Genomic DNA, 13,122 nt, shown 5'->3' with positions numbered 1-13,122 from the left:
CTTCATCGCCAACAGCATCGCGGTTGACAAGCAGCGTGCGGTGTTTTTGAGTTCGTGTGGAAGATCGACGTACTCGTTGCTGCGACTATTACTGGCACCTCGACGACCAAGTGATGTTCCGCTCACGGAAAGTCTGCAGCTGCTTACCAATCATTACGCACCGAAGCCGTCAGCGATAGTACAGCGGTATCATTTTCAATGCCGGACACAAAGGGAAGGCGAAGCAGTCAAGAACATCGTTGCGGAGCTGCGTAAGTTGGCGGACCCTTGTGCTTTCGGCGGGGAATTAGAAAACAACCTGAGGGACCGAATCGTACATGGTATTCGGGACGAGGCAACGAGACGGCGCCTGCTAGAAGAGTCTGAGCTAACACTGAACCGCGCTGTCAAGATCATTACCAGCATGGAAGCCGCCGTTTCTGGCGCCGAAATAATGACCGGCCAGGCGGATGGGGTGGTCATTAACCGAGTGTCGAGGACTGGCGAGGTTGTCGGTGATTGTTATCACTGCTGCGGACGGCACCACGAGCGGTCGTGCAGGTTCAGGAATCTGCGATGTTTTTGTTGTCAGAAGAGAGGCCATGCAGCAAAGAAATGCCCAAGTAGACAAGAAACGGGAACAAGTCTGCAGGGCACGGAACATAAAGATGGACGGCAGGAAGTCGGACTCGCCAGATCTCAACATAGGCGTGCGGTGATGGTCGTGGACCCGGTAGACGCGGCATCCGACGAAGGAATCGGAGAGACAGACGTTGGCAATTTGTGGTCGCTAGAGGGTGGTTCGACGAATGCCGCTGTTCCACAGTCTGACGTTGTGAATGTTCTGGAGCCAAAGGTGCCCCCTATTTGCGCCACGGTACTTGTGGAAGGTCAGTCGCTACGCATGGAAGTTGATACGGGAGCCGTCTACTCGGTGATTGGTGAGGCGGAGTTCACGAGGCTGTTTCTGGGGATGGCGCTGGAAAATTCCGACTTCAAGCTCAGAGGCTACTTCGGCCATCAATCAGCGGTCGTGGGGAAGGCGACAGTGATTGCCAAATTCGGAGGAAAGAACGCTTGACTGCCGTTGTTCGTCGTCAAGGGCGGCTCGCGGGCCTTGCTGGGGACGAACTGGGCAAAAGCTTTTGGTATGCCGCTCGACAGTCTGCTGAATGTGCACTCAGTCAATGACGTGAAGGACCTGGTAAGCCGATTTACTGACGTGTTTTCAGAAGGTCTGGGTAACTTTGCCGGAGTGAAGGCCAAGAGAAGAGTGCCAGAGGACGCGACACCACGTTTTTTCAGTCCGAGATCAGTATCATTTGCTCTGCAGGACATGGTGGCGCAGGAACTACAGCGGTTGCAGCGAGAAAGTATCCTCAGGCCAGTGCGGACTGCGGAATGGGCAGCACAGTTGGTTCCAGTTTTGAAGAAAGACGGGAAAATCAGATTGTGCGGAGACTTCAAAGTCACAGTAAACCTGGCAGCAGATATCGAGACGTACTCAGTGCCACGGGTCGAAAAATCTGGGCACAGCTGGCGGGAGGCATGACGTTCTCGAAGTTGGACCTTCGGGATGCATACCAGCAAGTGGAGTTGGATGAGGAGTCTCAGAAATTGGTGACTATCAACACACAGCAGGGACTATTTCAGTACAACCGACTGCCATTCGGAGTGGCATCGGCACCTGCAATTTTCCAGCGCGAAATGGAGTCTGCCTCGCGGTTGCCGCCAGACTGTCGTGTATTTCGACGATATACTTGTGTCTGGGGTCACCGAAGAGGACCATCGTAACAATCTGGGGGAAGTGCTGCGGCGACTGAGTGGCGCAGGGTTAAGGTTGAAGCTCCAAAAATGCGTGTTCGAGGCAACAAGCGTGGAGTACCTGGAATATGTCATTGACAAGCATGGTCTGCACCCAGCACCTGAGAAGGTCGAGGCCATAGTACGAGCACCGGCCCCATCTGACACACGGGAGTTGCAGAGCTACCTCGGGCTCCTCAATTTTTACCGAAGATTTCTGCCGAACTTGTCAGCGGTGCTGCACCCATTGCACGTTTTGCTCAAGAAAGGCACGTCATGGCACTGGGGGGCCAAACAGGAAGCACCATTTGCTCAAAGCAAGCAGTTACTGACATCTGCAGAGTTAAGATTATTATGACCCCAAGTTACCTCTATTACTGTGTTGTGATGCACCGCCTTATGTCATTGGAGTTGTGCTGGCACATCGGCTGCAGTCCGGAGAGAAGCCTGTAGCGTTTGCATCAAGACGACTAACATCAGCTGAAAAGAACTACAGCCAGTTAGATAAGGAGGCGCTGGCAGTGGTGTTCGGTGTGCTAAAGTTCCACCAGTTTGTGTGGGAAAAGTCATTTGAAATTTTCACCGACCACAAACCGTTACTGGGACTTTTCGGCCATGAGAGCCGCATACCCCTTCAGAGTTCACCAAGGGTGCTGAGGTGGGCTCCGACACTGAGCGGCTACAACTACCGATTATGCTACAGACCAGGAGCGAGCTTGGGAAACGCAGACGCTCTGAGTCGGCTGCCGCTTGCTAGGGCACCGCCGGAGGATTCCAGGATTCAGGATGTGTTCATGTTGGAAGGTGTATACGCAGGTCTCCCCTCAGCAGCTGTGGTGGAGTCGGCAATCGATCAGGACAAAGTGTTAGCTCCCTTGCGTGTGGCGTTGTGGTCTGGAGAACACTTGCCACCAGGGCAAGAGTGGCGGCCTTTTGCAAACCGAATGGAGGAATTCTCGGTGATGGATGGCTGTGTGCTACAAGGGAGCCGGGTGGTTGTTCCAGTATCACTAAGGGCGGCAGCGTTGGACCCACTGATCTCCACTAGGGTTCTGGATGGCGCTTTGAGCGTGCCTTCGCACGGCTACCGGATGTTCTAGGTCATGTCCCGGAAGCCTGGCAAATGGCCGCCGTGTTTACATGGTAGTAGCTGCCGTTGCGCCGTTTCGCCGGTATTTGTTCTTTTTTTTTCGAGAAAATGCCTGCTTGCTGCGCTATAAACTGCACAAGCAGGCCGGAGAAGACATCTGGGAAGACATTTCACGCGTAAGTATTAAGCATTCATGTTGACTCTATGCGACACACGGCGAAAACACGACCGCTTGTCATGTATAGAGGTTGTGTTTCTCGTCTTATGCAGGTTTCCACGTTCAAACCCTCAGCTGTATCAGCGGTGGGTCGTGAACCTAAAGAGGGACAAATGGACACCATCTCCTGGCAGCAGACTCTGTAGTGACCACTTCGAGGAGGGTTGCTTTGATCGAACGGGCGCAAGGATAAGTCTTCTACGTGACGCAGTTCCCGCGCTGTTTTCTTTCCCAAAACATCTGCAGAAGGTAGGACGATTCTGAGTTGATGTTCCCTAAAACATATCAAACTAGAATAAAGCTGTGCCGTTGTATTCGCTCGCCCGGGGTATAGTCAGAACACTTGCCTAGAACGCTGGAACTCCTCGATGCCGCACAGAAATGGCATCCTTGTTCAGGTACTTGGTTTCCCAAGACAATGCTTGCGCTATAGTGAGTGCACAAACGCACAAAGTGCCTGGTCAGTTTCATTTTCCCAGACTAAGAGCAGCTGGGCACGCCTCTCCAAAGCTCTGCACAAGCATGGGGATGAGTACACCTGAGGTTTTCCCTAAGAATAGATTTTCTTTCTTATAGCAGAGGCTTGTGCGCGAGCGCCTTGGCAGTCTTATCTCGAATGGCCCGAACTAAATTGAGAGCACTGGGTGGCCACTTTAAACTAAACCGGCATTACACTGTGAAGAAAGAAATTTAGTGAGATGTTTACAGTGCTGATGATCCAGATTGCTAGTGTATCCTATTCATTTCGCCAAGTTTTTTTTTTTTTTACATACTCTGAGCTGTACCGTAGGTAGGCAAATAATGGTGTTACCATGCTCACACTATGTCCCGCATTTGTGTTGTTGTGGCCAGCATTACTTTTTTTTACTGTTATGCAGTCTTGGTAAGAACTGAGCACCATTCACATGGCTGTTTCAGAAAACGGCTGGGAGGAAACCACCAAAAGAAAGAACCCCAGCTGAGGACACGACACCAGAGAATGAGCCGACAACTAGCACTCGTACATCAACTGAGGACAACTTAGCTAATGTAAGTCTTTGTCACCTCACCATAATCAAATTCATATGCTTTAGCCTCCCTAAGGCATTACTATTGTGGCATTTCTATTAAACGAGAATTATCTTAGTGTATTTTCACATTTTCAAAAAAAAGGAATTCTACGCAAAAGCCACAGTGCTACTCTAGTTGAAGTATTTTGAAAATTTGTTTGATGGGTTGAAATATACTAGCTCTACTTGGCTGTGATGTCTGTGTGTCGCTAGATGTCTGCTTTCAGCTCTCATAATTTTCTGCACATTGTACCTGTAAAAGCTTTAACTCCCTGTGGTTTATTTACAGCTCTCTAATCACAACTACACCGTATTCGAGTCTCCTAAGACATTAAAGAGGAAAATGGATCTCTGTGTGGACTCAGTAGTTGGTTTCAAGAAAAAGCTGAAGCTGAGCCTTGAACGAGAGCGCCGACTGAGAAAAAAGGTGTGCACATTCACTGAGATAATTAGTGATCTCAAAGAGAAGAACCTTGTTTCAGAAGATGCCTCTGCAATGCTTGAAAGATGTTTTTCAGGCGCGCCTCTAGAGATCATGCAACGCCTTTTGAAACATGCACCAGCAGGAGATAAGTCTGTCAAGTACAGCCGAGAAAAATACCCCCCTATGTTGCGCATGTTTGCACTTACACTGCAATTTTACTCAACAAAAGCCTACAACTATGTGAGAGAAACTTTTGATTGTGCGCTGCCGCATCCATCAACAATTACCAAGTGGTATAGTTCTGTAAATGGTGAAGCTGGTTTCACTGGTGAAGCTCTAAATGCTATCAAATCAAAAGCCAATGAGGCCAAGAACAAGAACAAAGAACTTCTATGCAATCTTGTGGTCGACGAAATGGCCATCAGGAAGCATCTTGAGTGGGACGGAAAGAAGTTCAGAGGCTACGTTGATATTGGAAATGAGGTAGATGATGACAGCAATGCAGTTGCATCTGAAGCACTAGTTTTCATGCTTGTATCTCTGGATTCTCACTGGAAGATACCCTGCGGTTATTTCCTGATCAATGGTCTCTTGGGAAAGGAACGTGCAAATATAGTGAAGTTATGTCTTACCAAGTTGCACGACACAGGAGTGCATGTCACATCCATCACTTGTGATGGCCTCCGATGCAATTTCACTATGTTTAAAGATTTGGGTGCCAAACTTGAGGACGAATCGGCAATGTGCACATCATTCCCCCACCCTGTGACCAGTGAAAAGGTGTACTGTCTTCTGGATGCATGCGACATGGTTAAGTTGGTCAGAAACGCTCTGGCTTCACTTGAGTGCCTGAAAGACGCCTCGGGAGGATCGGTGCAATGGCACTATATCCGTCAGCTGCACGACGTGCAAGAGAAAGAAGGCCTCCATGCTGCTACAAAACTTCGTGCTGCTCACATTGAGTGGCATAGGCAGAAAATGAAGGTGAACCTCGCTGTTCAAACTTTGAGCTCCAGTGCTGCTGACGCCCTAGATTTCTGTCGGGAAGATTTAAAACTCCCGCAATTCAAACACTCCGAAGCAACAGTGAAGTTTATTCGCTTGTTTGACAGGCTTTTTGACTACCTAAATTCACGCAACCCTATTGCCAAGAATTTCAAGGCCCCACTCCGACCTGCCAACAAGGGAACATGGATGAGTTTTTTTGAAAAAGCAAACAGCTACATAAAGGGGCTCACTGATGTAATAGGCACGCCTGTCTTCAAGACACCACGAAAAACTCCATTTCTTGGCTTCCTTATTACGATTGAGAGTGTAAAATGCCTGGCATCCACTCTCCTCTTGAGTGAAGCTCCTCTGTTGCGCTACCTGCTGACTTACAAGCTTTCCCAGGATCACATTGAACTCTTCTTTGCTGCTGTGCGAGCAAGAGGGGGATGGAACAATAATCCCACAGCGGCACAATTTGTATCTGCATACAAGCGACTCGTGACCCGCAACCAAATCAAAGGCGGTGCAGGCAATTGCACATCTCTTGATGAGACACGCATCCTGTACGTATCCAGCCACATTTGTGCTGATGAGCTAGACATGGCGACAGCAAAATTGAATGGCACCGAAGACCTCGTGCAACACGCTGACTTTCCAAGTGAAAGTGAACTTGATGCGGAAGTTGGAAAGCTCCCTGTATTGTCTCCCTACTTAGAAAATGTTGTACGATACATTGCTGGATTTGTGTGCCGTATGGTAGAGCGCAAGATCCCATGCACCCTATGCCACTCAGCTACTATTGCAGAGGCATGTTCTTCAGCGCTTTTGAACAGGAAGAACCGCGGAGGCCTTGCCAAGCCATCATCATCCACCTCGTATATCTGCGAGATGACCGAGAAGGTCATTCGTCTCCAGGAAAAAGTTAATGGCGGTAGCCTTTCAAAGAGACAAAATGGGGATAGCGCCTTGACAGCCAAGGTCATGGGTGAGCTCTCGGCAACTCGGCTCGGCCACCTGTATCCAGAACTGCACGAGCACATGTTTGAGTCAGCTGCTGACTCAAATCATTTTATGCGTCTGGTTAAATGTGTCATTGGATGCTACATCAAGATTAGAATGCACCACGCTGCAAAGCAAGCAACAGCAAAGATCAACGGCCCAAACATCCGCAAGCGCTTGACGAATTTGGTACTTTTCAACCACCAATAAGGTAATGTAATATGTGATGTGAGAAAACTGCCAATTTCCGAGTGAAATAAACCATGTTTTATTTGTGTACTTATTTAGTTCCTAGTCAAGGCCTCAAACACATGTAAGTGCGTTGATGTTTTCTTCTAGTTGTTTTTCAAGACCTGAATGATGACTGGTAAAGAGATGACCATTTGTAGATAGTTGTTGGTCCCTAGAAAACCATAACATACGTTCAGAGGCTGCAGCCATTACCCATCAGGTTTTGGAGCTCGTTACAGGTTACCATTTCCAAGGTGGATCCAACAGCACAGCATATTGTAGCTAAGGGCTGCAGAAAGTGTTTGACCACCTGCTCTGCAACGCATATTAAAATCTTGATACGGCACTGTGGCAGGTTGGTTTAAGTTATGAAACCTCCAAAAGAGCTAACAGTGCACATAGAGGTTGGGAAGTTGAACAACACACAAATGATTTGAGGGAGGAGCCTCAGTCTGCTATCCAACATTTCAACCAGACTTCTCTGGAAGACCCCTCCACCCTTCAAAGAAAGGTAAATACTGCATGTGTGCTGTGTACTCTGAAAACAGAAATAATGCCCGGCTGTGCTAGCTCAAGCGTAGGTCTCTTGTCCCTTTTTGAAATGCCATTTAGTACTAAGTTACCGCCTAGAAACAAGCATCAGAGCGAGTTTGAGGTTATTTTTATCTTAAACGCGCTGCAAAAGCGATGAATTTTCGTTTACAATCGGCCAACTAGTTCCGACTGAAAGTAAATTCTGTTGAACTGGCTGCCTTGATCAGCCGCTTAGCGACAGGACCGCCCATATTTCGTTCCATACTGTTTCAGCAGCGCGAACACGGTTAGGAAAAAAGAAGGCGGACAGGACAAAGCGCTGACATACGATTTCATACGATTGAATAACACGATCTGGCGGGCTAGTTGGTGGGAATCCATACGATTTCAGCAGCGCGAACACGGTTAAGAAAAAAGACAGAAGGCGGACAGGACAGAGCGCTGAACTATCAACACGATTTCAGCAGCGCGAGCACGGTTAGGAAAAAAGACAGAAGGCGGACAGGACGGTCCAAACACTGGGTCCAACAAGCCCGCCAGATCGTGTTATTCATATTTCGTTCGAGCTGCTGCTACTATTTCTAGGGAGCACTGCTACGATATACAAGCAGAAAACGTTATATTTTACGCCTTTAAACATTCACTACGTGTTCTTCCAATAGCCAATTTGAACTTTGCAGTTCTAATTGCAACAAAGCGCAAGCAAAAACGCCAACTCCGCCGTTGAAAAACCACAGCAGACGCCGACTTCCGGGACAAGCACGCACACTTTCGGTCACTTCCGGTTGCCGTGTGAGTGCGCGGCCCCGAAAGCGGCGATGCGCCATCCAGAGCCCCCTAGTGGAGATCAGTGGTTGGACCTTTTGCACGAGAGCCATCCTGGAGTTGAAAAAATGAAGTTGGTGGCCCGTAGTCATGTGTGGTGCCGGGCATTGACGAGGACATCGCTACGAAGGTGGGCAGGTCTGCCAAGTGCATCGGAAAGCTCCCAGGGCAATGCAGCAGGTGCCATGGCCATTCCCAGAGCGAGCGTGGTCTCGTCTACATGTTGATTTTGGTGGGCCGTTTCAAGGTGTGTACTACTTAGTACACGTGGATGCATACTCTAAATGGGTGGAAGTGGTCAGAGTGGCATCACCGTCGGCAGAGACAACCATTGCATGCCTCCGCACCATCTTTGCTAGCCATGGATTACCGGACGTCGTCGTGAGCGACAATGGACCGGCCTTCACAAGTACAACCTACAAGTCGTTCTTGGCTCGCAATGGGGTGCGTCGTATTTTGATCCCACCATACCATCCCTCATCCAATGGGGCCGCTGAAAGGGTCGTACAAACTGTAAAAGACAAGCTCAAGAAGACGCAGCCTGGGGATTTTGAATGTTGAATGGCTAGAATTCTGTTAGCATACAGAAGCACACCCCATGCTCTTACCGGTCGTTCCCCGGCTGAACTATTGATGGGTCGACGCCTGAAGACAGCGTTAGATTTGCTGAAAACCAGACTTGCGCAGCAAGGTGCACAGTGATTTTGCTGCTAGAAGGGAACCAGTTTCCTAGGTTGGTGACACTGTCTGGGCGAGGAACTTCAGGTCCGGACCCAGGTGGGTGACTGCAGTCGTCGGAGCAGCTACCACTGAGGTGCAGCTGGCAGATGGCAGTGTGGAACCGACATGCAGACCACCTGCGGCGCCGCATCGGAGGCACAGAGGAGTGGCCTATATCTGGAAGGGGCGGCGGCGACGAGCAGCAGACCCAAGCGCTCATGCAGCCATTATTGGACGACAAAGAAGCAACGACGCCAGTGCGTTCCGCCACTCTGGGGTGTGACGCGCAAACAAGTGTGCTACCTTGGCCGGCAGAACTGAGTGACCAAGCAAGTGCCAGTCCTTCTGGCGCTCCAACTATTCCCCAGACGCCGGTGGTTCGGCGGTCGATCAGTGCGCGCCAACCCTTGCAACGGTATTCACCGTAGCTCGAACTTGGAACGGAAGGGGTGTTGTGACGGAAACTAGCGCCACCACTGATAGAGCAGATGTACTCCCAGGGGGCGCACCGAACGCAGCAGCGAATCGGCAGAGGAGGCACAAGAGCAAGCCGCCATGTTGGCTGTCTGTACGTGTAGCCAATAAACGCTATTATTCACATTATGACAGATACTACACGATCAATGAGCCCCTGATGCCGCCGGCTGCCATCCTAGTGGCAAAAGAGATAACTGTGGTCGAGCATGCCCTGCCAGTATCGGACGCCGAACACTTGATGATGTATGGGGTTTTATGGCGCAAGGGCCAGGAATGGCCAAAGAGCGCCATGTCTGTGGTAGTGGGTGTGCAGTGTAACTATGATTACTATGAAATTGGTGTGACGTGGCTGTAAAGGGGCCTTAAAATATACGCTCTACATTGCGTAAAATCTGTGTAATAAAATTATGGCGATGACATATGACCTGTACTATGAGCATTTCCATGCATTTAAAAAGAATGATACAATAGGTAAAATATATCAGATTATAATAAATGCTAGAGCACTACTGCCTCCTTAGAGCCCTTGAAACACAAGGGTCTGGAGCACGGAGGAAGGAAACTAAGGAGTGGCCCTGACGTCACTCTTTGTGAAGCAAAAGTGAAGCCGGAATTTGGCGTTGCTCATGGCGATGCTCCGCCTTTTGGGCCACCCTCCTCTCTTGTTTACATCTTTCGCGAAACCACGCCGCGCTGCGCGCGGTGTCGCGCGCGGAGCGCGCGCGCTCGCGCAACATCTGGCAGAGCAGGGTGCAGGTAACGCAGCGCAACAAGACACGGTGACTAACGCAAACCCGCCCACTCAGCGCCTTTGCCACGGCCCGAAACCTACCAGAGCAACACGTGTGAGCGCTCAAAACCATAACAACGCCGCCATTGTGGCCCAAAAGGCGTGGCCATACAACAAAAAAAATAAAAAAGCAGCAAAAAAATGAGAACCCACTACGTCATTTCCGCCACACTTTTCTCCTAGCGCGCGGAGGGGGTAGGGCCTCTCCTTAGTTTCCTTCCTCCGTGGTCTGGAGGCATGTGCTATACCGTACAACTATCCCAGCGGCATCCTCTAAAGAGAGGAAGCGCTAGGAATGCATGGGGCTAATAACATGTAGGACCACATCTCTCAGAAAACCTAGGACTGTGTCTGTGTTAAAAAGCGGTTCTGGGCCGAGGAACATTACTGGATGGAGAGGGATGTGCTGTCTGTAAGCTAAGGAAAAATGTTTCATTCTTTCAGATTCGGCTTCCCGGCACTCCAGAAGGACGTGGAGCACGGTCAGCCTCTCCCCGCATCTACCACAGGTTGGAGGCTCACTTCCGGTTAGTAGAAAATTATGGGTGCCAAACGTGTGTCCTATTCTGAGCCGACAGAATAGGACATCTGTTCGGCGCGATTTTGTAGTAGAGGGCCAGAATCCTAACTGTGGTTTTATCAGGTGGAGCTTATTATTCGTTTCCGCGTCCCACATGCGTTGCCAGTGGTCCCGCAATCTCCTTCGCAAGAAAGGCCTCAGATCTGTGACAGGCACCGCAGCGGTAGGGTTAACAGTTTGCGATGCGATTGACGTGGCCATCTCGTCCGCCAGAACGTTACCCTCAATGCTCCTGTGGCCAGGCACCCAGCATATAATGATACGCTGGTTAGATATGTACGCTTTACACAAGACGGTGTAGAGTTCACTAAGTACAGGATTTCTGTGTGTATAGACTGACATCAAGGCCTTCACGACGCTTAGGGAGTCTGTATAGATCGCTGCTTTTGAAAGTTTTGATCTTCTTATATGTTTCACGGCAGAGAGTAATGCGTAGGCCTCGGCCGTAAAGATGCTTGTTTCGGGATGCAGTACGTCGGATTGCGAGAAGGATGGGCCGACTGCTGCATAGGATACCCCGGCATTTGACTTCGAAGCGTCTGTGTAGAAATCTGCACAGGAGTGCTTGTGCTGTAGTTCTAGGAAATGCATTCTGATTTCGGCCTCAGGAGCGTGCTTTGTAACTTTTATAAAGGATATGTCACATTGTATCACCTGCCACTCCCAGGGAGGTAAGAGTTTGATTGTGTGCATTAGGCGATGCTCGAGGAGTGGGACATGCATTTCATTGCTAAGCTCCTTCACACGCAGCGAAAAAGGCTGTCTTATGGAGGGACGGTTGCTGAAAAGTGTAGCGCACGTCATATCGGTAACGGTATCAAAACATGGATGTTCAAGATTAGAGCGTACTTTAAGGAAATATGTAAAGCTGTTGTATGATCTCTGTAGGTGGAGAGACCATTCATTCGATTCGGCATATAAGCTTTCAATTGGGCTTGTTCTGAAAGCGCCCGTGGCTAAACGGATGCCTAGATGGTGAACCGGGTCTAGCATATTTAGCGCGCTTGGGGCGGCAGAGTTATATACCACGGCACCATAATCTAATCGTGACCGGATGAGGCTCTTATACAGATTCATTAGGCACTTCCTGTCACTACCCCACGTAGTCTGGGATAGAAGTTTCATTAGGTTCATTGTTTTCAGACACTTTTCTTTGAGTTGTTTAATGTGTGGGACGAAAGTGAGTCTATTGTCGAGTATAATACCTAGAAATTTGTGCTCTTTGTTTACAGGAATCTGTTGTCCACACATTTGTAAGCAAGGATCCGGAACTAGGCCTCTCTTCCTTGTAAACAGCACACAAGAACTTTTTTGAGGATTGATTTTAAAACCATTTTTCTCTGCCCACCCTGACACCTTGTTCAAGCCATGCTGTACCTGTCTCTCGCATACTGCGAGGTTACAGGATTTGAAGCCTATTTGAATGTCGTCCACATAGACGGAATACAAGATGGCTGGTGGTAAGGACGCACGAAGCGTTGTCATTTTAACAATAAAAAGTGTGCAACTGAGCACGCCTCCCTGGGGTACACCAGTTTCTTGTGTAAAAGGACGTGACAGCACATTGCCGACTTTCACCCGGAAGGTACGACTGGACAAGTAGCTTTTTATTACGTTTAGCATATTACCATGAATGCCCATTTCTGACAAATCTCTCAAGATTCCGTAGCGCCAGGTCGTATCGTACGCCTTCTCCATATCGAGGAATATCGATACGAAGAACTGTTTGTGTACAAGCGCGTCACGAATATGTCCTTCAATACGTACAAGATGGTCGATTGTGCAGCGCCCTTCTCGGAAGCCACACTGAAAGGGATCAAGCATTTTGTTTTGTTCAAGAAAATGGATGAGTCGCCGATTTATCATTTTTTCTAATACCTTACACACGCAGCTTGTGAGGGCTATCGGGCGGTAACTTGCCACTGAAGAAGGGTCTTTCCCTTCTTTCAAAACAGGGACCACAATGGCTTCTTTCCATGCCGTTGGAAGATACCCTGCGTCCCAGATAGTGTTGAAAAGTGTAAGTAGTGTTACTTGCGTGTCATTGTGTAAGTTTTTGAGCATTTCATACATGATTCTATCGGATCCCGGTGCAGGGCTCTTGCATGCGCTCAAGGCAGCTTTCAACTCGGCAGCACTAAAAGGGCAATTGTACGGTTCATTCTGTCGGCATTTATTGACGAGTGGCTTGCATTCTTCTATTTGTTTATATTTTAGGAAGGATTGCGAATAATGTTTTGAGCTTGATACACTCTCAAAGTGCTCCCCAAGGGAGTCGGCCTGATCTTTCAGTGTACCGCCCTGTGTATTTACTAGAGGGAGTGAATAAGTTTGTCGTCCTTTTATCTTGTTAACCCTGTTCCAGACTTTCCCCTCCTCAGTATAAGAGTTGATACCCGATAAAAACTTCTGCC

General features: G+C 49.0%; 1 protein-coding gene across 1 annotated transcript; it reads left to right on the top strand.

The window, feature by feature from the left end:
- The first annotated feature begins 697 nt into the window (after positions 1–697).
- Positions 698–2,882, top strand: LOC140213356 (uncharacterized). The gene is made up of 2 exons (XM_072284605.1): positions 698–920; positions 2,194–2,882. The coding sequence occupies exons 1-2, from the start codon at positions 698–700 to the stop codon at positions 2,880–2,882; spliced, it is 912 nt and encodes a 303-aa protein (XP_072140706.1).
- Positions 2,883–13,122: the final 10,240 nt, after the last annotated feature.

This window comes from Dermacentor andersoni, chromosome 9 (genome assembly GCF_023375885.2).
Source record: "Dermacentor andersoni chromosome 9, qqDerAnde1_hic_scaffold, whole genome shotgun sequence".
Taxonomy (NCBI): domain Eukaryota; kingdom Metazoa; phylum Arthropoda; class Arachnida; order Ixodida; family Ixodidae; genus Dermacentor; species Dermacentor andersoni.
The sequence above is the reverse complement of the archived record's forward strand: the minus strand, read 5'-3'. Positions and strand labels throughout refer to the sequence as shown.

Excerpts from the sequence above, each read along its gene's own strand:
- LOC140213356 (XM_072284605.1), top strand. The coding sequence starts at position 698 with ATGGTCGTGGACCCGGTAGACGCGGCATCCGACGAAGGAATCGGAGAG. Across the intron at positions 921-2,193 it reads AGCCGTCTACTCGGTGATTG|TTGTGCTGGCACATCGGCTG; the intron begins GTGAGGCGGAGT and ends ATGTCATTGGAG.